General features: G+C 35.9%; 1 protein-coding gene across 6 annotated transcripts in view; it reads right to left on the reverse strand.

Annotated features, from left to right (window-relative positions):
- AFG2A (AFG2 AAA ATPase homolog A) overlaps window positions 1-26002 on the reverse strand; it is a 323918-nt gene that overhangs the window by 197138 nt on the left and 100778 nt on the right. For all 6 annotated transcript variants that reach the window (XM_061384242.1, XM_061384246.1, XM_061384245.1 and 3 more), the window contains exon 14: window positions 23470-23596. In XM_061384242.1, coding sequence (XP_061240226.1) covers window positions 23470-23596 — 127 coding nt within the window. The remainder of the gene's footprint in view (window positions 1-23469; window positions 23597-26002) is intronic.

Consider the following 26002-nt stretch of genomic DNA (forward strand, 5'->3'; position numbering starts at 1 on the left):
CTATGTACATGTATTTAAAAAACTCTAACATTCAAATTATCCTCTAAATCAAGGAAATAATAATCTAAAGATACTATATAGATACTAACTTCATCAAAAGTAAATGGCAAATTCATTCTGCAAAATTAAAATATCAAGAAAATAAAGCACATGGAAATATTTAAACAGAATTTCTGTGCCCCAGGGATACTTTTGAAGACTCTTAAAACACTGGTACCAGAAGAAAAAATGTTAATGCTTGGGAATCAGATAAAGAAGAATACGAACAAATTTACTATTCTGTATTTAAGTTTCTATCTTTGTACTTGCAGCCAACTATTTACACAAAATGATTCCATAGCACTATTTCTCTGATGGGAAAGAAACTGAGATCTGAATGATGGAAGTAATTAAGTTTCATATGACTTAACTGATAAATAGGCAAATATGAAATACAAAAAAAAATCCTTAAATCAAGAATCATCTTGAGCAGTATTACTATCTGATATGGAAAGAACAAATTTGACAGACTCAAACAAAAAACTCAAGAGGACTGCCTCCATACCTGAATTTTAATTTCAATGAACTGAGGAACATAGAAAACAAATAGAAATCAACACTTTAGCTCATCAATTTTTGGGGTTTTTCTTTACCTCATTTGTCTTGAGGAGGACTCCACGGTTTCTCTTTGGCATTTATATAAAATAACTAAAAAAAAACCCCATTAAGCTGTCTTTTAAAATAATATTTTCAAAACCAAGAAGAAGGACCATCCATTCAAAGGAAGGAGCCCAGAGCTCTAAATTCATACAATCATTCGGTCATATACTTATTCAACAGATATTAGTTTAAGGCAATTGTTGGTATTAATAAACATTATCCATAAGGTCCTGTATCATTGCAATCATTATCACTATAGTAAGAATTAACATTTAAATAATGTTTAAATGTGTCATATTTGGGTTAATGGCTTAATGGGTAAAGAACCTGCATGCCAATGCAGGAGACACAGGAGACGTGGGTTCAAGCCCTGGGTCAGGAAAATCCCCTTGAGAAGGAAATGGCAACCCATTCCAGTATTCTTGCCTGGGAAATCCCATGGACAGAGGAGCCTGGCAGGCTACAGTCCATGGGGTCACAAAGAATTGGACATGACTAAGCAACTAAACACACACACACACACACACCCCCATTAATGTTTAAATACGTACAAAATAATTTCACTACACTATTATAATTAACCTTTTATTCTTTTTTGGTTTTATGATCTACTCTAAAAGGGGAAAAGTTAAATTTGTGATGAAAAACAGGGAGAAATAAGAAGCAGCTATAAGGAGTCACTTGAAAGTTAGAGAATTAAATATAATATTAAAACTTAAATTTCCCAATTTTTCAAGACTAGGATTCTTTTCCATATGCCACCACAAGACTTGAATGTATAACCATTATCAGAAATACTAATTCCTTCACTGCCCTTTGGTTTCTCAGCCTTTCATCAAGTCAAAAGTTTAATAAGCCTTTTCAGTGTCTTTATTAAATGTAAAATCTGAGAGCTATTTGAGAATGTAGATGTCTATGTAACAAGATAACATCAAATTTTATACTAAACCAGATTACAAGGGTTCATAGGTCATATGCCCTCAAGTCTCAGTGAAAACAATACGTTATTTCTTAATGCTTTAAAAATGGAAAACTCACTAAATGAATCGAAGTATTTATTCTTAAAACAACTCAACATCTGAATTTAGTAAAAGTAGAAGTGAATTTTATATAAAGGGCTACAGAATTATGTTATCTCAATTTCTTGGCTAACATGGCTGGCTAATTCCACTTAATGATATGAACAATGTACACTACAGTCATAAAAAGTACCATATAACATCCCACTTTTTTCAGCATTCAGTTTATATAATAAAGATGTCTTTGGTCAATGTTCTTATACACAGTACTTTCAATTAAAAACTTTTGAAATATTAAATATTTTAAATAAAACATTTTGAAAATCATACTGTGATTATGTACATGTGTATATGTGGCTACATAATGCCTAGTATGTTAATGAGATGAGAGAGGTAAAATGGAAGAATATATGTTAGCTGAAAATTGGAAAGCAATGGCTTTAGCTTTAAAATGAAAGACAAGGAGGCATTTATTTCTTCCATGCACCACTCCCTGAAATTAGGAAACCATTTCCTTTCATAGAACACCCTTTCCGGGTTATTTAGAAGCATACTATGTTACAAAAACTTAAAATTTAAAAGTATAGAGTGCAAATGTACAATATGTAACATTTTTAAATGAAGTATCAACATAGTTATTTGGGGGGTACATCATGACAATATAGGAGAAACTGACATGCTATAGGATAAAGAATAAGGTATTCAGAGACAGAAAGCCCTGCCGTACAATACCGCCTTTATTATTTATTAGTTCTTGAACCATGGCAAGCTATTAATCTCCCTGAACATAAATTTTCTCATCTCTGTAAACAGAAATACTACTTTGCAGGATCATTAGAATTACAGATGCTGTTGCCTGCTCAATTAATTGTAATATTTCTGGATTTTTCTGGTTCCCTTCATATATTCAATTTTTATTTTAATTTTTACCTTAAAAATAATACCAAGACAAAATCCTACAATGAAATGCTTAAAAGCATTTATTCATACTTATATAGGTAGATTTACCTATAATATTCCATATACACATTATACTTTTATCTGGAATACACTTTTACATCTTTGTTTTCCATGAAGAAAATCCTCACTGCTTATAAGAACATTTGGCTTTTCTCACTGTCTGAAGGAATACAGGTTCAGGTCACAAAAGTGAATGTGAAATATCAACTCATGGAAACTTGGCTTCAGAATACCGTTCTCCTTACTAATTTTGCAAACTATGCAGGCAGAGTAATCAACTATCAGCAAAACATACTTACAAATGTAACTAAGAGAAAAAGAAGTTTTATGAGAAATTATTCTTATTATTTTAACAGTAATTAAACGTTTATGCAACCACATTACTTCCTCAAGGTTATCAGAACAATTAACATAAGTTTTATTTATGCACATAAAAGTATGCACTTCTTTTCAATAAATAATTTTATTCAATTACACAAAACGATTTTTACTAAACAGTTATCTAACTTTTAAAGAACATATAAAACAAAAAGATATACAATTTAGCCCTGCAGATTTTTTTCATTTTCAATCAACAAAATTATAGCTGACATGAAAACACTGATGCTTTCCAGGTAAGCTAATATAGCTATTAAGAAGAGTATGTAAGGCAGGTCTGCTTCATGCTAACTGCTTACTATGTCTTCCAGGTACTTGAAATACATCAGTAAACAGAACAGAAATCATTGCCTTTATGGAGTAGGACAAGGGGAGATAGAGAGTAATAAACACTGTAAGTACACTATATGATAATAGTGTGTGTGTGTGTGTGTGTGTGTGTGTGTGTGTGTGTGTGTGTGTGTATAAACAACTGAGTAGCCTAGAAGAGAATCAGGAAAACCAGAGAAAAGGAATTGAAGTATCTCTGGTGTCATAACTGATAAGGCTATTGCCTAAGAGATGCAGTATTATTACTGTTTCAGAAATTAGATCTGTCTTATGAGTATTTCATAGCTCTAATAACTCCCACTAGCTTTCTGCAACTGGTGTTATAATTAGTAATAAAAGTGAGAGTCAAACATGTTTGTAGAACATTGGTTTTGCCTCTCCATCACTTAGCACATGGCCTGGCACATAAAAGATGCTCAATAAGTATTTATTGATGACAATCCAAGCCATAAATAGTTTATCTGAACAGTTTTGTTCCCAAAATTTGTTCAGGGGTTTTCTTCAAGGGTCAGACAATAAATATTTTCAGACTGTCAGCCAAACAAGTAATGAGTGTGGCTGTGTTCCAATAAAACTTAATGTATAAAAAACATGCAATCAGCACAGGAGTTTTCCAATCTCTTCTTAGTTTATTCTATATCTAATTGGCTGAAGTCTTGAGTTAAAATTTCCTTCAAGAATAAAGGCAAATTAATCACCTACTTGCAAATATTTACTTTTTCAATTCTAATCAACTAACTCAAATAAACGAAACATAATTACAGCAATAACAACACAGGCAAACTCCACGTCTCCCTCCCTGTTTTGTCTTTTCTCTTTTCCTTTCCCTCTCTCTTTTAAGTGAAAATTGGAGACTCACTCAAACTGGGACAGAAGTTACTACACTAGCTAATGTCATCCCATAGGTTTTGTGAGAGAGCACACACACACACACACACACGCAGCACTGCCAGCCATCTGGTAATACAATGCAAATATCAGAGACTGAATTCAGGTAAATAAAGGCAAATGCAGAAGCTGCTCGAAGTACTAAATAAGCAAACAATTCAAAGACATTAAGTCTGATACAGAATTTAAGAATTAATTTAGTTAGTGGCTCAGAGTGTGAGTTTGGAAATTGTGTGAATTTGTTAAACTGTCAACTCCAGTGAAGCAGACAATTTACTTAAATCTTTTAAAGTAATAGTTTCCTCAACTGTAAACCGGGGGCAATAACAGCGCCAACCTCATAAAGTCACTGCACTCAATAAAATATCAGCCTTCCACTGGCCTTTGAAAGAGCACACCTACATTTTATCCAGAGGAGGAAATGAGTACATCATTAAGACTGAAAATAAAGGATTAACGAAAGAGAACTCTTAAATCTCCAAAAGTATGCTGCTGCTGCTGCTAAGGCGCTTCAGTCGTGTCTGACTCTGTGCGACCCCATAGACGGCAGCCCACCAGGCTCCCCTATCCCTGGGATTCTCCAGGCAAGAATGCTGGAGTGGGTTGCCATTTCCTTCTCCGATGCTAAATGTGCTTAAAAACATAATGTGCTTACCTGCCCACACATTAACATTTAATTCCTTCACCTGTCTACTTACATAAACTATACCACCTCTTGTTTCTATTTTATTAGATCATAACCCCTTTTTTGTACTTTAATACAAAAAAAGTTTGAGAATCAAGATTTCCAAAAGGTATGACTATTATGATTGACTTATACTTCTTTTCTCCTTAACAAAATATAACTAAATAAGTCTGTCATCAAATATGTAACCTTTGGACCATAAATTTTATTGGCATAAGAGATTAAAAGGTTACTGGAAGGTAAACATTATTACTTGATATGCAATATGATGATTGGTCTAAAGCACTGATCTGACTCACTTGCACTGTCCCCTCCAGGAGACAAGAGTATAATCTAGTGTTTAAAAAAATATGAAGGAAAAGTATATTTTCATAATTTTAGTTACACTTTACTACAATAAAAACTAGATTAAAAATTGTCCATGATACATGTGTAACAAGTTGACTTTGGTACTTAATAACTTCTCTAAAATATTTATTTGTAAAATCTCTAGTTTGCCAAATTTTTGTTAAGAAACCAAATTCTCTAATCATCCCAGCATCAAAATTCTAACACCTACTTCTGTCCTCAAAGCTGGGTAGCACTGTCTGAAAGCAAAATCTGCTAAGGTAGTTCTGAGCTTACCGAGGCATTGACAGAGGAAGGTCTGCATAAATGGGTTATAAGAAGACAAACACTAGGAAAAGAGCCAGGATGTGTGAGGCTTTACCTCCAAGAAAGTACTACTGGGAAGAAACTGTTGCTGAAATAAACTTGACCTTTCTTCCTTTGCATTTACAATTAAAACATGTTGCTCCCCCCACCCCCCAAATGTGTTTAATGGTCACATTTATTGAAATTCACTTTAAATAGTGTAAAATTCTCTATTTTTAGTTTTATAGACAGAAACATTTTGACAAACACACACAGTCCAATGATCATCAGTATAACCAAAACACAAACTACAAAATACATATAACCCAAACACAAACTTCCATCATTCCAGAAAGTTTCCTCATTGCCCTCTGTGGTCCATGGCCCTTCCCTCCAACTATCAAATCCGATTTCTGATCCTATCATCCTGCCTTTCGGAGAAGGCAATGGCAACCCACTCCAGTACTCTTGCCTGGAAAACCCCATGGACGGAGGAAGCTCTTAGGCTGCAGTCCATGGGGTTGTGAAGAGTCGAACATGACTGAACGACTTCACTTTCACTTTTCACTTTCATGCATTGGAGAAGGAAATGGCAGCCCAATCTAGTGTTCTTGCCTGGAGAATCCCAGGGACAGTGGGGCCTGGTGAGCTGCTGTCTATGGGGTTGCTCAGAGTCAGACACAACTGAAGCAACTTAGCAGCAGCAGCATTCTGCCTCTTGCACACTGTCCCATGAATGGGACATTGTGTAGCCTGTCTTCTTTTATCGAGCATGACAATTCTAAGATTTCGTTCATCTTGTTGCATATATCAGTTTATGTCTTTTTATAGCTGAACAGTACTTCACTGTAGGAACATATCGTAAGTTCTTTATCCGTTCATCAGCTGATAGACATTTGGGCCTGTTTTGATAATTGCAAACAAAGCTGCTTTAAAAAGTTTAACTTAAAGGTCTTCATGTGGACAAATATTTTAATTTGTGTTGGACAAACACCTAGGATTAGAGTTGCTATACATATGATAAGGATATATTTAACTATATAAGAAATTTTTTATTAAAAAAATACAAAGATTGATACCTTCACTAAAACAGGATACTAAATGGATGGTACACCATAGTTCTTATGAGAGGGAACACACTACTAATCCTGCAATTTATCAAGTTAAGGAATACACTGTGTGCTAAATCCCTTCAGTAACGTCCGACTCTGCGACCCCATGGACTGCAGTCCACCAGGCTGCTCTGTCCATGGGATTCTCCAGGCAAGAATACTGGAATGGGTTGCCATTTCCTTCTCCAAAGGAACACACTGGTACTGTGTAAAATATAGATTGCTTACACTGAACTAGAATCACTTCGATAATATATGCAAATTCCCCAGCACATACCTGGTGCACAGTATATGCCTAATGACTGTTCTCTCTACACTGTTCAAATTCCCATTTTCTTAATGTTCTCAACTCCCCCAAACCCAAATTTACATAAACCCCCAGTTAAATGTAAATCACTGTTTGTTAAGTAAGCTATACAAAAGAAAAGACAAAAATTTCAACCACTGTTTTTTTTATTTATAATTTTATTTATTTTTGGCTGGGCTGGGTTTTCGTTGCTGCACGAGCTTTTCTCTAGTTGCAGCTAGTGGGGGCTACTCTAGCTGTGGTACACTGGCTTCTCACTGTGGCTTCTCCTGTTGGGGAGCATGGGCTCTAGGGTGTGCGGGCTTCAGTAGTTGCACCACATGGGCTCAGGAGTTGTGGCTCCCAGGCTCTAAAGCACAGGCTCAGCAGTTGTGGTGCATGAGCTTTACTGATCCATGGCACAGGGGATCTCCCCGGACCAGGGATAGAACCCACGTCTCCTGCATTTGGCAGATGGGTTCTTTACCACTAAGACACAGGGAAGCCCTCAACTACTTTTTAAAGCAAAACCAATCCCACTCATTCCTTTAAGCTGTTCATTTATCAGTTGCAGAAGAGAAGCCTCTAAGAGCAGCAGATCGCAAGTAATATCCATTGTGTATGTGTGTGTTTTATATATATATATATATATATATATGAATAGAGAAGATGTGGTATGTGTGTGTGTTATATATAACACACACACATACCACATCTTCTCTATTCAGCCGTTTATGGACACGGGTTATTTTCATATCTTAGCTATTGTGAATAGTTTATTTCATATCTTGAATAATATGAATACTGGGATGCATGCATTTTCTTGGAAATTGAGTTTGTGGGGGTTTTTTTAGTATATATATCCAGGAGTGGGATTGCCTGCTGGCTCATATGGTAACTCTATTCTTAGATTTTTTGAGGCATCTCCATATTGTTTTCCATAGTGACTACAATTTAGATTCTAACCATCAGTGTCAGTTCAGTTCAGTTCAGTCGCTCAGTCGTGTCCGACTCTTTGCGACCCCATGAATCGCAGCACACCAGGCCTCCCTGTCCATCACCAACTCCCGGAGTTCACTCAGACTCATGTGCATCAAGTCGGTGATGTCATCCAGCCATCTCATCCTCTGTCATCCTCTTCTCCTCCTGCCCTCAGTCCCTCCCAGCATCAGGGTCTTTTCCAATGAGTCAACTCTTTGCATCAGGTGGCCAAAGTATTGGAGTTTCAGCCTCAGCATCAGTCCTTCCAATGAACACCCAGGACTGGTCTCCTTTAGGATGGACCGGTTGGATCTCCTTGCAGTCCAAGGGACTCTCAAGAGTCTTCTCCAGCACCACAGTTCAAAAGCATCAATTCTTCAGTGCTCAGCTTTCTTTACAGTCCAACTCTCACATCCATACATGACAACTGGAAAAACCATAGCTTTGACTAGTCAGACCTTTATTGGCAAAGTAATGTCTCTGCTTTTTAATATGCTGTCTAGGTTGGTCATAGCTTTCCTTACAAGGAGCAAGAGTCTTTCAATTTCATGGCTGCAATCACCATCTGCAATGATTTTAGAGCCCCCCAAAATAAAGTCTGTCACTCTTTCCATTGTTTCCCCATCTATTTTCCATGAAGTGTTGGGACTGGGTGCCATGATCAGATAAAAAAAAACAAATTACTATGTACAAAAAGATAAACAACAAAAGTATATTGTGTAGTACTGAGGATTATAACCATTATATTCTGATAACTGTTAATGGAGGATAAATTTAAAAATATTGTATCACTATACTGTACATCTGAAACTAACATAATACTGTAAATCAACTATACTTCAATCAATAGGTAAAATAAATGAATAAATTAAAATGCAATTGATGACTAAAATAAATGAAAGCAATACATCCTACATGCAGGAAACATTTCAGGTGAGCATCACCATCTTGTGTTCAAAAACAGTAATTGCAGTACCAAATTTATTGTCAAATATAGAACACAGATGATAATAGAGACCAAAGTATGAGATCTAAAATCCATTTTTCAAATTTACTCTAAGTATACACCAATAATTATTGCATACAAAGTTTACACTGTTCATGTTTTATGATTATAATACTTCAAAATTTACCTGTATTTCAAATTAGATGGCACATATCTTAAGAACTGAATTTTCTTATATGCCCCATCTGATACTTTTGTACACCACTTCCAAACACACAAATACAAAAGAAAATATAATGCCAGACCAAAATATGGCATATTACTGTTAACCCTCTATAAGCACTTTAAAAATAATCACCAAACTAGCTCTTCTATTTGACTTTAAAATAGTCAAAAAATGGCTCCAGATTTAGTTCTTGGCTACACTTAACATTAGTTCCCAAACATGAGATTCTATAGGTATTTATAATCCAAGAGAAGATTTTTCAACTTTAAAAATGACTCAATTCTGAATAATCATAGTCAGACATTTCTGGTGTAACTCAGAATTATTTTTACATTAATAGAAGGTTTTAAACAGCATAGTAAATAGACCAAAATATTACAGGCTGAACAGACAACTATGAAAAGAGAAAATATGCAGCTCAACAAGTTTTCCTTTTTTAAAGAGTAATAAATTTTCAGGGAAGAAGTTAAGGTGTTTTTCAACTGTCAGCTAAGTTTTCTATTTCACAACAGTACCTTTAAGGCTGATTTATGGCTCTCCCCCAACCCCCATTTTCTGACAATCAAGTGGTTAAAAAGAAAAGTCACTTTTGCATCTGGATGATATTTGCCTACTTTATAACCTGTATGAAGAAAGGAACTTTTCAAAAACAAGAACATTTGAAAAGGTGATACCTGAAAAAAAAACTTAAAAAAAAAAAAAAGAGCATAAAACCTCAAAAGCCAAAACAAAAACTCCAGAAATTTGTTTGGTAAATATCAACCTTTAATGCAGCATTTGGAATCTCTATTACTATCTATCTCTGTGTCACAAAATAAAAGAACTGAGAACCTTAAAGACATATTACAGATTATGTGGTACATCTTTGACAGGTACAGAAATGAGGTCCAGAGAGGCTAAATAATTTCAAAGAATACACTGTTTGATAGCAACAGAGCTTGAGTTACAAACCAAGATCTCTTTGTATCAGTCACTTTTCTTTTTTTTTCCCCCCTAAATAGGCTCATTTCGAGATATAATTTACATACCATAAAATATACTCATTGATGTGTACATTCAATATTTGTAGTACAACCATCAACAAAATCTAGTTTTATAGTATTTTCAGCATCTGGAAAATTTCCCTTAGCAGCTTTGCCGTCAATCTCTTCTCCCACACCTGTTGTTGTTCAGTTGCTAAATCATGTTCAACTTTTTTTGACCCCACGGACTGTAGTACACCAGCCTTCCCTGTCCTTCACTATCTCCTAGAGTTTGCTCAAACTCATGTCCATCGAGTCAGTGATGCCATCCAACCAGCTCATCCTGTCACCCCCTTCTGTTGCCCTCAATCTTTCCCAGCACCACGGTCTTTTCCAATGAGTCAGCTCTTTGCATCAGGTGGCCAAAGTACTGGAGCTTCAGCTTCAGCACTAGTCCTTCCAATGAATATTCAGGGCTGACTTTAGGATTGACTGGTTTGCTCCTCCAAGGGTTAGCATCGGACAATAACCTGCTTTTTATTTTTACAGGTTTGACTTCTCTAGAAAGTTCATACAAATGGAATAATACAATAAATAATCTTTTCTACTTTCTTTTACTTAGAGAAATATCCTTGAATTTCACTCATGTTGTGTGTATCAGTTATTCATTCCATTTTTATTGAAGTATAACTGACTTCCAATATTATATTAGCAATGGCAACCTACTCTAGTACTCTTGCCTGGAAAATCCCATGGGCGGAGGAGCCTGATGGGCTATAGTCCATGGGGTCGCAAAGAGTCGGACACGACTGAGCGACTTCACTTTCAGTTTTCACTTTCCTGCATTGGAGAAGGAAATGGCAACCCACTCCAGTGTTCTTGCCTGGAGAATCCCAGGAATGGGGGAGCCTGGTGGGCTGCCGTCTCTGGGGTGGCACAGAGTCGGACACGACTGAAGCGACTTAGCAGCAGCAGCAGCATACAAGAGTGACTTGGCATTTTTATACATTATGTAAGGATCATCATAGTAAATCTACTTAATGTCACTACACAAAGTTATGACAATGTTATTGACTATATTTCCTATGCTGTACAATTATATCTTTATTACTTATCTTATACCTGGAAGTTTATAACCCTTAATCCTCTTCACTTATTTTACCTATCCTCTCACTCCCCTCTACTCTAGTAACCACTAGTTTATTCTTTGTATCTATGACTCTATTTGTTTTGTTAAGTCTGTTCATTTGTTACACTTTTCAGGTTTCACATGTAAGTGAAATACAGTATTTATCTTTCCAACTTTCTTCTTTACCATAGCACACTCAAGGTTCATCCAAGTTGTCCCAAATGCCAAGATTATAATTTTTTATGGCTTAGTAATATTCCGTGTATGTGTGTGCGTGTGTGTATATATATATGAAGTGAAGTCGCTCAGTCATGTCCGACTCTTTGTGACCCCATGGACTGTAGCCTACCAGGCTTCTCTGTCAATGGGATTTTCCAGGCAAGAGTACTGGAGTTGGTTGCCATACATGTATATGTATATATATATATATGCATGCATGCGTGCTCAGTCGCTCAGTCGTGACTGACTCTTGTGACTTCAAGCACTGTGGTCTACCAGGCTCCTTTGTCCACAGAATTTTCCAGGCAAAAATACTGGGTGAGTTGCCATTTCCTACTCCAGGTTATCTTCCTGACCGAGGGATCAAACCCCCATCACCTATACTGGCAGGTGGATTCTTTAGCACTGAGACAAGCTAGGAAGCCCCTATGTATATGTGTATACATTATCTACAGCTCATGTCTTCTTTACCCACTCATCATTGAGCACTTACGTTGCTTCCTTACCTTGGCTGTTGTAAATAATGCTGCAGTAAGCACTGGGATGCATCTCTCTTCTTGCAGTGTTACTGTTTCTCAAATAAATACTGAGAAGTGGAATTTCTGAATAATATGGCAGTTTCTATTTAATCTATTCCAATCCTAAAGAAAGGCAATGCCAAAGAATGCTCAAACTACCGCACAATTGCACTCATCTCACACGCTAGTAAAGTAATGCTCAAAATTCTCCAACCCAGGCTTCAGCAATACGTGAACCGTGAACTTCCAGGTGTTCAAGCTGGTTTTAGAAAAGGCAGAGGAACCAGAGATCAAATTGCCAACATACGCTGGATCATTGAAAAAGCAAGAGAGTTCCAGAAAAACATCTACTTCTGCTTTATTGACTATGCCAAAGCCTTTGACTGTGTGGATCACGATAAACTGTGGAAAATTCTGAAAGAGATGGGAATACCAGACCACCTGATCTGCCTCTTGAGAAACCTGTATGCAGGTCAGGAAGCAACAGTTAGAACTGGACATGGAACAACAGACTGGTTTCAAATAGGAAAAGGAGTACGTCAAGGCTGTATATTGTCACCCTGCTTATTTAATTTCTATGCAGAGTACGTCATGAGAAACACTGGGCTGGAAGAAGCACAAGCTGGAATCAAGATTTCTGGAAGAAATATTAGTAACCTCAGATATGCAGATGACATCACCCTTATGGCAGAAAGTGAGGAGGAACTAAAAAGCCTCTTGATGAAAGTGAAAGAGGAGAGTGAAAAAGTTGGCTTAAAGCTCAACATTCAGAAAACGAAGATCATGGCATCTGGTCCCATCACTTCATGGGAAATAGATGGGGAAACAGTGGAAACAGTGTCAGACTTTATTTTTTTGGCTCCCAAATCACTGCAGATGGTGACTGCAGCCATGAAATTAAAAGACGCTTACTCCTTTGAAGGAAAGTTATGACCAACCTAGATAGCATATTCAAAAGCAGAGACATTACTTTGCCAACAAAGGTCCGTGTAGTCAAGGCTATGGTTTTTCCTGTGGTCATGTATGGATGTGAGAGTTGGACTGTGAAGAAAGCTGAGCGGTGAAGAATTGATGCTTTTGAACTGTGGTGCTGGAGAAGACTCTTGAGAGTCCCTTGGACTGCAAGGAGATCCAACCAGTCCATTCTGAAGGAGATCAGCCCTGGGTGTTCTTTGGAAGGAATGATGTTAAAAGCTGAAACTCCAGTACTTTGGCCACCTCATGCGAAGAGTTGACTCATTGGAAAAGACTCTGATGCTGGGAGGGATTGGGGGCAAGAGGAGAAGGGGACGGCAGAGGATGAGATGGCTGGATGGCATCACTGACTCGATGGACGTGAGCCTGAGTGAACTCCGGGAGTTGGTGATGGACAGGGAGGCCTTGCATGCTGCGATTCATGGGGTCGCAACGAGTCGGACACGACTGAGTGACTGATCTGAACTGAATATTTGTTATCTTCTTTATAATAGCATTCTGACAGGTATAAGGCAATATATCATTGTGGCTTTAATTTGCAATTCCCTGATGACTATGATGTTGAGCATCATTTCATGTATCTGTTGGTCATCTGTGTCCACTTTGGAAAAATGCGTATTCTTTGCCTAGTTTTTAACCGAGTTGTTTACTGATGTTGACTTGTATCAGTTCTTTGAACATTTTGAATATTACTCCCTTATTGGATATATCATTGCTAATATCTTCTCCCATTCAGCAGGTGGAAGCCTTTTCATTTTATTGATAGTTTTTTTTTTCACTGTGCAAAAGCTTTTATTTTGATGTAGTCCCATTTGTTTATTTTGCTTTTGTTGCCTTTGCCTCAGAAGGCAGATTCAAAAAATATTGCTATGACCAATCTTAAAGAACTTACTATGCTTTCTTCTAGGACTTTTGTAATTTTAGGTCTTATATTTTAATCTATTTTGAGTTTATTTGCACATAGTATAAGAAAGTGATCCAGTCTGATTCTTTCACATGCTGCTGTCCAACTTTCCCAACATCATTTATTGAAGAGACTGTCTTTTCCCCACTGTACATTCTTGACACCACTGACATAATTAAGTGACTATACAAGCACAGATTTATATCTAGGTTCTCTATTTTGCTCTGTTGATCTATATGTCTATTTCTGTGCCAGTATCATACTGTTTTGCTTACTACACTTTGTAGTATAGTTAGAAATCAGGGAGCATGATGATTGCTACTTGGTTCTTCTCTCACGAGGCTGCTTTGGCTATCCTTTATGAGTTCATACAAATTTTCAGGATTATTTGTTCTAGCTCTGTGAAAAATTCCCCTGGAATTTTGATAGGGATTGACTCTGAGACTGATGTGGATAGTAGGGACATTTAAAAATATTAATTCTTTTAATCCATAAGCACAGTATATCTTTCCATTTGAGTCATATTTAATTTCCTTCATTAACATCTTATAACTTTTGGAGTACAGGTCTTCACTTCTATGTTTAAATTAATTTCTAAGTATTTTATTTTTGATGCAATTGTAAATGGAAGAGCCTTCTTAGTTTCTCTGATAGTTTTTTGTTAATATATAGAAATGCAACAGATACTTGTATATTAATATTGCATCCTGATAATTTACTAAATTCATTAATTCTAATACTTTAGTTGATGGAGTCTTTGGGGTTTTCTACATACAATATCATGTCATCTGTAAAACGGTGACAGTTTTAACATCTTGCTTTCCAATTTGAATGCTTTTTATTTTCTCTCTCTGAAATTGTGGTATCTATAACAAAAGGGTAAGATTTCTGAAGATGCAATAAAGGTATCATATGAAATAAAACAAAATGCCAAGCCTGGAGGACATAAAGACTGGTTTGTGAAGTGGAATGTAAAAATAAGACCCAGAATACAGTTTTCAAAAATAAAGAACTACATAGAAGAGGTAATAAAAACTGTTCTTTATAGCATTTTGGAGTAGAATCAGGCTGGTATGTAGATGCTTTAGGCAGAAAAACAGCTGTTTCTTCAGTAGAAAAAGAGTTTCCTAGTAGTCTGAGTCAAAGATGAAGTGGTCTATTTCATGAGTTAACATACTCCTCATCAGTATAGGTAAGTAATAAACAAAGAATGGAGAAATGAGGGGTAGAAATTTTATAACAGGGTCAATGTATCAGAAGCATAACTAGACTATTAAATTGTCCAAGTTGCTCTCTAATCTTAAAAAAAATAATTTTTTTAGAATGTGTGTATCAAGGACAATATGTACTTTATTATTACTCTAACAGAAGATTAAACATACTCCTATTTGTATGGTGAAATAATCAAATGTTATTTACTAAAAAGTGAAATTGAAGGTCACTCAGTCGTGTCTCCATGAACTGTAATTCTCCAGGTCAGGATACTGGAGTGGGTAGCCTTTCATTTCTCCAGGGCATCTTCCCAAGCCAGGGATCGAACCCAGGTCTCCCACGTTGCAGGTGGATTCTTTACCGGCTGAGCTACCAGGGAAGTCCAAGAATACTGGAGTGGGTAGCCTATCCCTTCTCCAGTAGATCTCCTGACCCAGGAATTGAACTGGGGTTTCCTGCATTGCAGGTGTATTCTTTACCCACTGAGCTATCAGGGAAGCCCTCAGGCACACTGGGGCACACATAAACAAATGAAAAAACAAAATCAGGTACAAAACAGCTATCTGTGATTACAGAGTCTTAACTCCTCAAAATTTAAACATCTAGTCTGAAAATCTTAACAATGAAAACACTACAAAGGGCTTTCAACTCACAATTATAGAAAGAAAAAAAAACAATACAACTTTAAGACTGAGATGTCATGAATACTATTTTTTCATATAATAAAAATTTTGCTTCTATATTTATGGATTTTGGTAAGTCATTCAGTTGGAAAAATAATTATTTAGCCCAAGAAAACGTATTTTAAAGATGAAATATTTAAAAAATGCTCAAGAAGATATTGAAGGTAATTTAAAGAACAAAAAGTTAATATAGTCTCCCTACTATTATTGGTTTATTTTAACCTCAGCATGATATTGACCCATATTTATCGGTCATATATATTTATGAAATAATATATTTAAACAACCTTTAGAAAAAAAATGTTGTGGTTCTTGTGTGAACAACGGACATTAGAGACTTTAGTAAACTGATAAAAGCTTACAAGGATACACCAATGGTCGGTGAACTTTTTCTGCAAAGTTCCAAGTGATAATTTAAGCTTTATAAGTCATAGGGTCTCTACCATAACTACTAAATAGTGCAAATGAAATCACAGACAATACATCAAAAATTAGTCTAACTTAGCTGCTATATTTAAAATGGGTAACCAACAAGGTCCTACTGTATAGCATGAGAACACTGCTCAATGCTATGTGGCAGCCTGGATGGGAAGGGAGTTTGGGGGAGAATGGATACATGTATATGTATCCATGTATAGCTAAGTCCTCTGCTGTGTAGCTGAAACTATCACACTGTTAATTGGTTATATTCCAATATAATATAAAAAGCTTTAAAATCTGAAAAAAAAATAGTGTAACCTTGTACCAGTAAAGCTTTATTATGAGGCCTGAAATTTGAATTTAGTATCATTTTCACATCACAAAAATTACCTTTTTTGTCAACCATTTAAATAAGTAAAAACCATTCTTAGATCATGAGATGCAGAATAACAAGTGATAACATATCTGGCACACAGGCCATAGTTTGCTGACTTCCCCTGGGAAGGACAGTCTTTACCTTAATCTCTAAATGAGACATGACTCACATATGCATACAACCTCTGACAAAATTCCGTACCCCTGGTCCTGAAGCTGAAACCCTTGTTAACTGCTGCCATAATAAATATACTGAAAACACTTAACGCTTTAAAAAAACAAACAAAAAAACCCACACACAAACAGCAACAATAACAAAACTACTTCTGTCTTACAAAATGATGGTAAAGCTGAAATTGGAAAATAGCCTTGCAAGAAGCCTCCCACATCTGACCAATGACCCTGCAAGAAGCCTCCTACATCTGACCACACTGTGGCTCACCTTCTAACACTCTAAGACTCTCCATATCATTTTGATAAATATCATGTGAGAGTTGGACTGTGAAGAAGGCTGAGCGCTGAAGAATTGATGCTTTTGAACTGTGATGTTGGAGAAGACTCTTGAGAGTCCCTTGGACTGCATGGAGATCCAACCAGTCCATTCTGAAGGAGATCAGCCCTGGGATTTCTTTGGAAGGAATGATGCTGAAGCTGAAACTCCAGTACTTTGGCCACCTCATGCAAAGAGTTGACTTATTGGAAAAGACTGTGATGTTGGGAGGGATTGGGGGCAGGAGGAGAAGGGGATGACAGAGGATGAGATGGCTGGATGGCGTTGCTGACTCAATGGATGTGAGTCTGAGTGAACTCCCGGAGTTGGTGATGGACAGGGAGGCCTGGCATGTTGCGATTCATGGGGTCGCAAAGAGTCGGACATGACTGAGAGACTGAACTGAACTGAACTGAAAGATCAAAAAGTGAAAAGGGAAGTCACTCAGTCGTGTCCGACTCTTTGCGACCCCATGGATGGTAGCCTACAATGCTCTGCAGTCCACGGGATTTTCCAGGCAAGAATACTGGAGTGGGCTGCCATTTCCTTCTCCAGGGGATCTTCCCAACCCAGGGACTGAACCCAGGTCACCTGCATTGCAGATAGACGCTTTACCGTCTGAGCTGCTAGGGAAGCCCAAAGATCAAAAAGCATCCTGTAAATACTTACAGGAAAAAAAAGAATTATGATTCATTTAAACTTTTAATGTTTCTTAGATCAAGCAGCTTGTTTTTTAGTTCTGACTTATCTGAGAATAGCAGTAACAGATGAATAGGACTTTTAATTTATAACTAGGAAGGGTGGAGAGGAAAACTGTTCACAAACGTATTTTTAACCTGTCTGAAGGTATTTCTGGAATACAATTCATTTGAAAATTGGAAGCTACATGTATTTAGCTTCTCATCTATTTAGCTTCTCATCTGCTAACATTTCTAAACATGCTAATTTTTCCATGTTACAAAGATATCAATAAAGTCAACTTTTAATTTATAGTATTTAAGAAATAAAAATATTATGCTATATTTAACCAATCAACCTGCCTTTCAGAAAAACTGGGAGGAAAATTAATTCCAGTTTATAACTTCCATGAGTTAAAATACTAAGTTAGAAAATAATTTTGAATACTGAATCACTCATGACCTCTACATAACTTACAAAAATGTCCTCAATTGAGCAATCTCTTCCATAGATGGCTTAGAGCATAATTTTTAAAATTCTACAAATTTACTATTATAAGAAAACTAGGTTTCAGGCTAGATATAATAATTATAGTAGTAATCATTATTGAGAGCCTGTTATATACCAAGCATCAGTACTAAAAGTAGCCACACTAAGCATCAGTACTAAAAGTAGCCAAAGGGACTACATTTTAAAATATTCATAAAATCAAACCATTCTGAACCTTATTTAACACTAGGGTAAGAAAACATGATCATTTCTTCCTTAATATCCAACACAAATACTTGAAATACCATGGATTGAACACTATACTCTTCTAAAGGTGCTATGTAAGCTACAGTCTAACAAAGAACAATATAAACTCCCAGAGTTTGAGCTTTAAACCATTATTTGGGCATCAAAAATAATTGTTTGTTGCTCTGTTTCCTGATGTTGTGTAAATCCAGGCCATCATCAATCTAAAGACAATGCAATGGCCTGACATCACAATCTCATTTATCTTCATCTGTCCTTCACATTCTGTCATTCTTAATGTAAAATGGCCTCTAAAGGACGCAACTTCTCTTCACTCATCTAAAAGCTGAAAGAGGAGGGTAAGTGGGTAAAAGGTCTATGGTGGCTTCAGTATACCACTGGAGACTCCAGGCAATCACTTCACTCAGCCTAGAGAGCTACACTGCAGCTAATGTGCTTAACATGTAAACATGACATAGCAGGAAGCAGGTTAATGTGATTCTTGAGGTATGTGTCTCACTTCCCTTGCTGAATCCTCAGGATACTCCAGCTTTAGTTTCCCCAGGCTATATGAAACTGAAATATTGTCCAAGAAAGATACTAAACATGCACAATATATGGGACATAGAATGATATCAATTTCACTTCTCTGACAGTCCAAGAATTCTTTCCATTCCAATATACTAACTTAAGGTCATCATGATACAGAGGTTGTTAGTCAACAGGCAACAGGATTGTAAAGTATGCAAGCTAATTTTACATGGCCAAACACCTTAATTAAATGTACCCAAGTTAGATTAACTGCATCATATCTTTCATATTAGAACAATCCTTTTTCTTTCCAGATTTACGTCAAAAAAAAAAAAAAATCTCTACCTTTCAACATCAGCACAGGAAATTTACTTTAAATTCTCCTGTCGCCTATTCTCTTCCTACTTCTGTTTTTCCCAGACAAGACAGGTGGTGAAAACTACGTCTATTCATTTCATAACAGGAAGTTGTTCTTTGTTAAATCATCTCTTAAGACTGTTTTGTTTCTAACAACACATTCAGGGCACATTTTGAACACCATGTTCTAATCACACATGTGCTAAAACCTTTTTTTCCCCAATAGTACTATTAAACAATACACAAATAATATAATAGTCCATAAAAAATCTAGAAAATACACCTTTGATATAGCTTATATCATCTGAGTAATAAGAGAAGTACAGTTAATAAAAAATTCATACTAAATATGAATATGGAGTTCCAGCTGAAATAGAAAATGTTTAAAACATTTTTATAAAAATCATTGATTATTTAAAGTATTGTCTTTTGCACAACTACAGAACATATGCAGAACATTTAAACCATGGTTCAATGTACTAAATTCAGAGTTGTACTTGAAAGCACAGCATGTATCATTTGATGATCTTGAAGCCATTGTTTTATCACAAAATATTTTTTCCATTTACCAATTTTGCCTTGCTGCCAGTCATAATTATATAATTTCATCTATTACAAATTAGATACTACAGATTTTGAAAAATTTGAGTAGTAAAGGCCTTTAGATCCCTATGACCTAGAAAATTAAGTTTCAGCATAGAATTACAAACACTCTTAATATCTTAATTTAAATGTGTTCATTTAAGATTAGTTTGGTAAAAAAGTTGTATTTCTAAATTTAAAAAATTAATCAAAGTATATACATATGTGTGTGTATATGATGCATGCATACATACAAACAAGCATATGTATAAGTACACATATATACATATATGTGTTTGTATATGTTTGCACTTCTCTGATGCATCTAGAAGCAAAGGTTAGTCAAAAGGCATTACCAGTGTGTAATAATACTGGTACTTAAAATACACATTTTCAATAATTAGGTGATTTTAGAACCAAGATGTTAAGTTAATGTTTTATAAAAGATCAAAAACATGACAAGAATTTTGGCAAGTTATTTCCCAAACTTTAATTTCTCTAAGTCTGTGATACTGAAGATTGCCACTTATGAGTTGCAATAAGTGGCATCTGTGAGCATCTGTGTCCAAAGGCAAATATTATTAGCAAGCAATAAACACATTAAAAACAATGCAAAAAGAAATGTATAAAAGAACCACTTCCCTCCCTTCAATCTCCCACCTTTGGAGACAAGTTCTGCCCAAAGTGGTTAAGCATTTTCTCCAAGAGAGCAAAGATATCCACAGACAAAAGTATCCCTAAAAGAATGGAAGTCATCTACCATTACCTCTGGGTATTGGTATTTAACGTATTCTAAGATGAAGGAGAATAAAGGTCCAAAACCTTACAGTGACACAAGATAACTTAAAATCTCTAGGTTTATCTTAAAAACTTCTTTAGGTCTTTTCTACCAGGTGGAGGTAAAAACTAGGATAAATTTCACCTTAATGCAAAACACAAGAGGTTGAGGTTCAATGTAGGTCTTATAGAGCAAAAAGTTAGCAAAAGAGATGATGTCAACAATTTCACTGTATTAAACAACAGGCTTACTGTTACACTTATAAAGAACATGAAAAAATGTATCCTTTAAATAAAGGAGTTTAAATTCATTTATCCATTTCTACTTTAAGAGAGATTATATGTATAATTGAAGAAAGATATATCTGGACAAGGCAAGGCACAGAAATACTCCATCTGAAGAAGACAGACTCCACAGAAAAGAATATTTCAAAGGAGCAGGTTTGTACCCAATCAAATGAATGGCAAAGATAAGTTGGTCTCTGTGAAAGTTAGAAGTTATTCTTAGTGCCCAGAAGAGAACTCACATAGGGGCTAGAGAAGAAGCTGAAGAGTACTGTGGCAGGAAGAATTCTAGCTCAGTCAAGATGCTATTGTGAAGGGCTTTGCAAATGTAAAACGGTCCTGAACCAGCTGACTAGAAGGTGAAGAGATTTTCCTTGATGGACCTAACTTGATCATGTACAACTTAAAAAGACACTAACTAGGCTTTTTCTGGCAACAGAAATTTAAAGCATAAGATGGATAAAATATGATGGAGATTCTCCATTGCTATCTTGGGACAATGGAAGGGGCCATGCAAGTTTCAAGGGGCTGAGAGTGGTTACCAGGTGACAGCTAGAAAGGAAATTTAGTTCTTAGGTCTACAATCACAAGAATTTAATTCAGCCACAATTAGCTGAGGAATATCAACTAAGGACAAGAACATAGTTGGCCAACAACTTGCTGAGTTCCTGAGCAGACAATCCCATCATGCCATGCCCAGATTTTGACTTACCTAGAGAAACAGTAATAAATATTGTGTGAAGCTGTTAAATTTGAGGTAACTCGTTACACAGTAAGACAAACTTAATACATGCACTAATCAAGCTCAATCATATAGCTTGATTTAGAAGAACCCAAGAAGTTTACAGTAAGCCCCAAATGCTACTTCAAGAAATGGATGGTATGGGGAGGGAGGAGGGAGGAGGGTTCAGGATGGGGAACACATGTATACCTGTGGTGGATTCATTTTGATATTTGGCAAAACTAATACAATTATGTAAAGTTTAAAAATAAAATTAAAAAAAAAAAGAAATGTGTCTAACATCAATGACATACAACACTAAAATACCAAAGAGGGCCATTAGATTAGACACTACTGGGAAAGAAATCTAAGAAAATTTCAAGCTCATTAGCCATAGTAACTAGGAGACAAAGATCATAAAATACAATATGTATTTACCAGGAAAAAGATGATTCTTCTAGATTCATTAAAACCAAAAGGTGGGATTAGGTCATCTTTAAGGTTTCTTTTAGCACTTTCTATAATTCTTGTTAAGATATAGTCCTATCTTTTTTTTTTTTTTTAAACTTTACAATATTGTATTGGTTCTGCCATAACAGACATGAGAGATGCCTGGGTACAAACCCAGATCCTACAGATGTTCATAACTCAACCAGCTTCTTATAAAACACTTAATCAGGAAGAGAACAATTTAATTTATTAAGGTTCAAAGCTTTCTCATCTGCATTCAACCAAGGGACTTCATAACACAGCAAAATATCAAATTGAATGAAAGCAAGGCTTTCTTCCCATATAAAACCTACCTTCATATTTTAAAAAGATGATTTTTTAAAAAATCCCATATTTAAAACTGAAAGTCAGTATATATGTGCACAAGGAGGAAAAAGTTTATAAGGTCATGTACATGAGGCAATAACATTAACAAAAGCTGAGAAACTGGTTGATGCCCTGGGAGTAAATTTTTACTCTCAATTTAGATCCTTGTTAAAAAATTATACATTAAGTATAAATTAGGCTCTTAAAACTTAAGTGAACTCATTTGTTAAAACATGACTTGGGGGAAAAATAGTGGTAGCAATCAGTTCAGTTCAGTTCAGTCGCTCAGTCATTTCCGACTGTGACCCCATGAACCGCAGCACACCAGGCCTCCCTGTCCATCACCAGCTCCTGGAGTTCACCCAAACTTACGTCCATTGAGTTGGTGATGCCATGTTGTCCCCTTCTCCTCCTGCCCTCAATCTTTCCCAGCATCAGGGTCTTTTCAAATGAGTCAGCTCTTCACATCAGCTAGATAGTATTAATTTTGCACCTATATAGCTTAATTTAATGGTATAATCTAAGTAACTTCTTAAGACAAATAAAACTCATTATCATTTTGATTCTATTTACTCTGAGAGCAATTGCTAGGTCAGGACTTCTAGAAAACTGCTGAAAATAACTTGAATCTAACTAGTTAGTGAATATCTAGAATTTTATCCTAATATGAATGAAAATATTAAAAAAAAAACTTCTCAAATCAGATGAAACACAAAACGAATTTCAGAACTTCAATACCATAGGGAACTATATTGAGAGTTTAATGCAACAATGAGGGAGGAGAAACTCAAGGGATAATAAAATAATTTCATTAATACCAAACCATAAGCAATAAAAACATAAACAAAACTTTTTCTCTGTTCTCTTCATTTCCTTTAGTTTAAGATCTTTCAGTATCCTCTAAATGACAAACTGATTAAAAAGTAGTTTGACAGAAAAAAAACAAAAAAAGAACCCAATATAATCAAATGATCCAGTTCTTGATTATACAATGCCCACACTGCCTTCTTTCCTTACCTTGTCTATCCTATCTGGACGATTGGTAGCTGCCAAAATTGTCACATTCTTTAACTGTTCAATGCCATCCATTTCCGTCAAGAGCTGAGCCAAGACACGATCAGCTACATTCCCAGCACCTGAAGAACTGATTTTTAAAAACACAGTTTTAAAAACCTATTTACCTGTCCCCAAACACTCTACTATTTTTAAAAGACTGTATATTCTGTACCAAGAAACATTATGTCTTTTTCAAATTATAAAATGCATGCTTCAGAATTCATTACTTGTTGAATTATCATATTCAAGAACTAACTAGATTGAAATAATTTCTTTTCCTCCATCATCAACCATGATTATTTTCTCCCTAAGAACAAAATGCTAAAAAGCATCAAATATAAAAGATCTGTTAAGTAAGATGTAAGATTATTTTTTAAAGGTTCATCAAATACATAATTACTTAACTGATATTTACATTTTACATGGCAATTAAACTGACAAGAATTGGGAATAAACAAATGAGTAAGATACAGATTCATTCTCAAATGAAGTTCAGAGCTTACATGAGACAGAAAATTCCTTACAAACATATAACAAATGGGGTATTTTTGACCTATCTTGATATTTTCATAAATATTAAGAGTATATTTAAACTTATCAGCAAATAAGGAGTCACCACAATACACCTATCTGGAGAGGCAGGCAAAAAAAAAGCATTTTATTTTGTTGCTTTTGTTCATGTCCTAGGTCAATTACAAAGCTACTCCTGGAGAAACTATACTTTAATCTCATTTCCTTTGATCACAAAAAAATTACTGAATATCTATTCTTAAGAAGTAAACCCAACAGGTTTTAATAGTGAACAAAATCCTGATATTACACAATCAAAGTCTCAAAATAGTAATTCTCATTAGCACTAGCTGGAATTTACTAAAACCTGTTCAGAATTGAGAAATACACAATAAACATCTGGGTGGGCAATTATAGAGTGACACAACACTGTAAATGTATTAAATGTATAAATTCAACCAGATGCAGTTCAGAGTGGGAGAGGAGGAGAAGAGGGAAAGAGGGTAGAAAACCACACCCCATACTCTTATCTTAGCATGACAAGTACACCTTAATGTTCAACAATCATCACATAATACATTTAGTAATAAAGTAATCAGGATCTCTAAACAGAAGAATTTAGATCTCAGCATGCATTACAAGTTCCAAAACTTGACACACAGGAGAACAGCCTCTAATTCACACTAATCAAACACATGAGGCTGTTATATAAATCATTACTATCAATTAAATTAAATGGTAGGTTCTTCCAGGTTATTATATAAATTACACTGTCAATTTATTAAATGGTCTTTCCCAATGCCAAAAAACTTTGCGAGCAAGCAAGGAGAATCAGAGAAGCCAGTGAGATTTGTTTTAGTTAGCACTAATTCCTGCAAGTAAACAATTGGCAGGTGTATGAATTTGCTGACCTGATTCTACTTAAGAATAAACTTAGAACATTTTGAATAAATGGATTACCTATCTTTCCAAAAATGCTCCATGATAAAACTTATCCAAATGTTAGATAGGAACATTGCTAGCAAAAGCTCTAGGGCTTCTGCATGATGACTACAAGCATATAAATATTTAAGAATGTCAACTGATTACATCTGAGGCCTATAATTATATCTACTTTGCTAATAATTAGTTGTGGTACTACACTACAAGGTGCTATGGAAGGTCACAGGATCAGGTCTTGGGAGAGTTAAGGTGAGCTGTCCAGAGGAAATGGTTTCTAACCTACAACTTAAAAAAAAATGAGTGGGGACTAGACAGTCAAAAAATAGAGGGAAGAGAGAGAACACTGAAAATGGAAACCACTTCAGAGTAGCACAGCATGGACGGAGGAGCCTGGTAGGCCGCAGTCCATGGGGTCGCCAAGAGTCAGACATGACTGAGCGACTTCACTTTCACTTTTCCTTTCATGCACTGGAGAAGGAAATGGCAACCCACTCCAGTGTTCTTGCCTGGAGAATCCCAGGGACGGGGGAGCCTGGTGGGCTGCTGTCTATGGGGTCGCACAGAGTCAGACACGACTGAAGCGACTTAGCAGCAGCAGCAGCAGCAGCATTAATGTAAAAATGTAAAAGATCAGCAGAGAAAGATAAACCCAGGGTGTATGACAAAGGCTTATTATCCAAATTACAGAGCTTGGATTTTAAACTGAAGTGGATAGCAAGTTTCAAGTAGAGGCATGAAAAGATCAGATTTATAATTCTGAGGACCACAGTGGCTACAATATAGAAAACCAGTTACAACTGGGCAGTAAAAGTGAAAGTCACTCAGTGGTATCGGACTCTTTGCGACCCTATGGACTATATAATATATATATATATATATATATATAATATATAGTCCATGGAATTCTCTAGGCCAGAACACTGGAGTGGGTAGCCTATCCCTTCTGCAGTGGATCTTCCCGACCTGGGAATCAAACCGGGGTCTCCTGTATTGCAGGCAGATTCTTTACCAACTGAGCTATCAGGGTAGCCCCAACTGGGCA

This window comes from Bos javanicus, chromosome 17, assembly GCF_032452875.1.
Source record: "Bos javanicus breed banteng chromosome 17, ARS-OSU_banteng_1.0, whole genome shotgun sequence".
NCBI classification, from domain to species: Eukaryota; Metazoa; Chordata; class Mammalia; order Artiodactyla; family Bovidae; genus Bos; species Bos javanicus.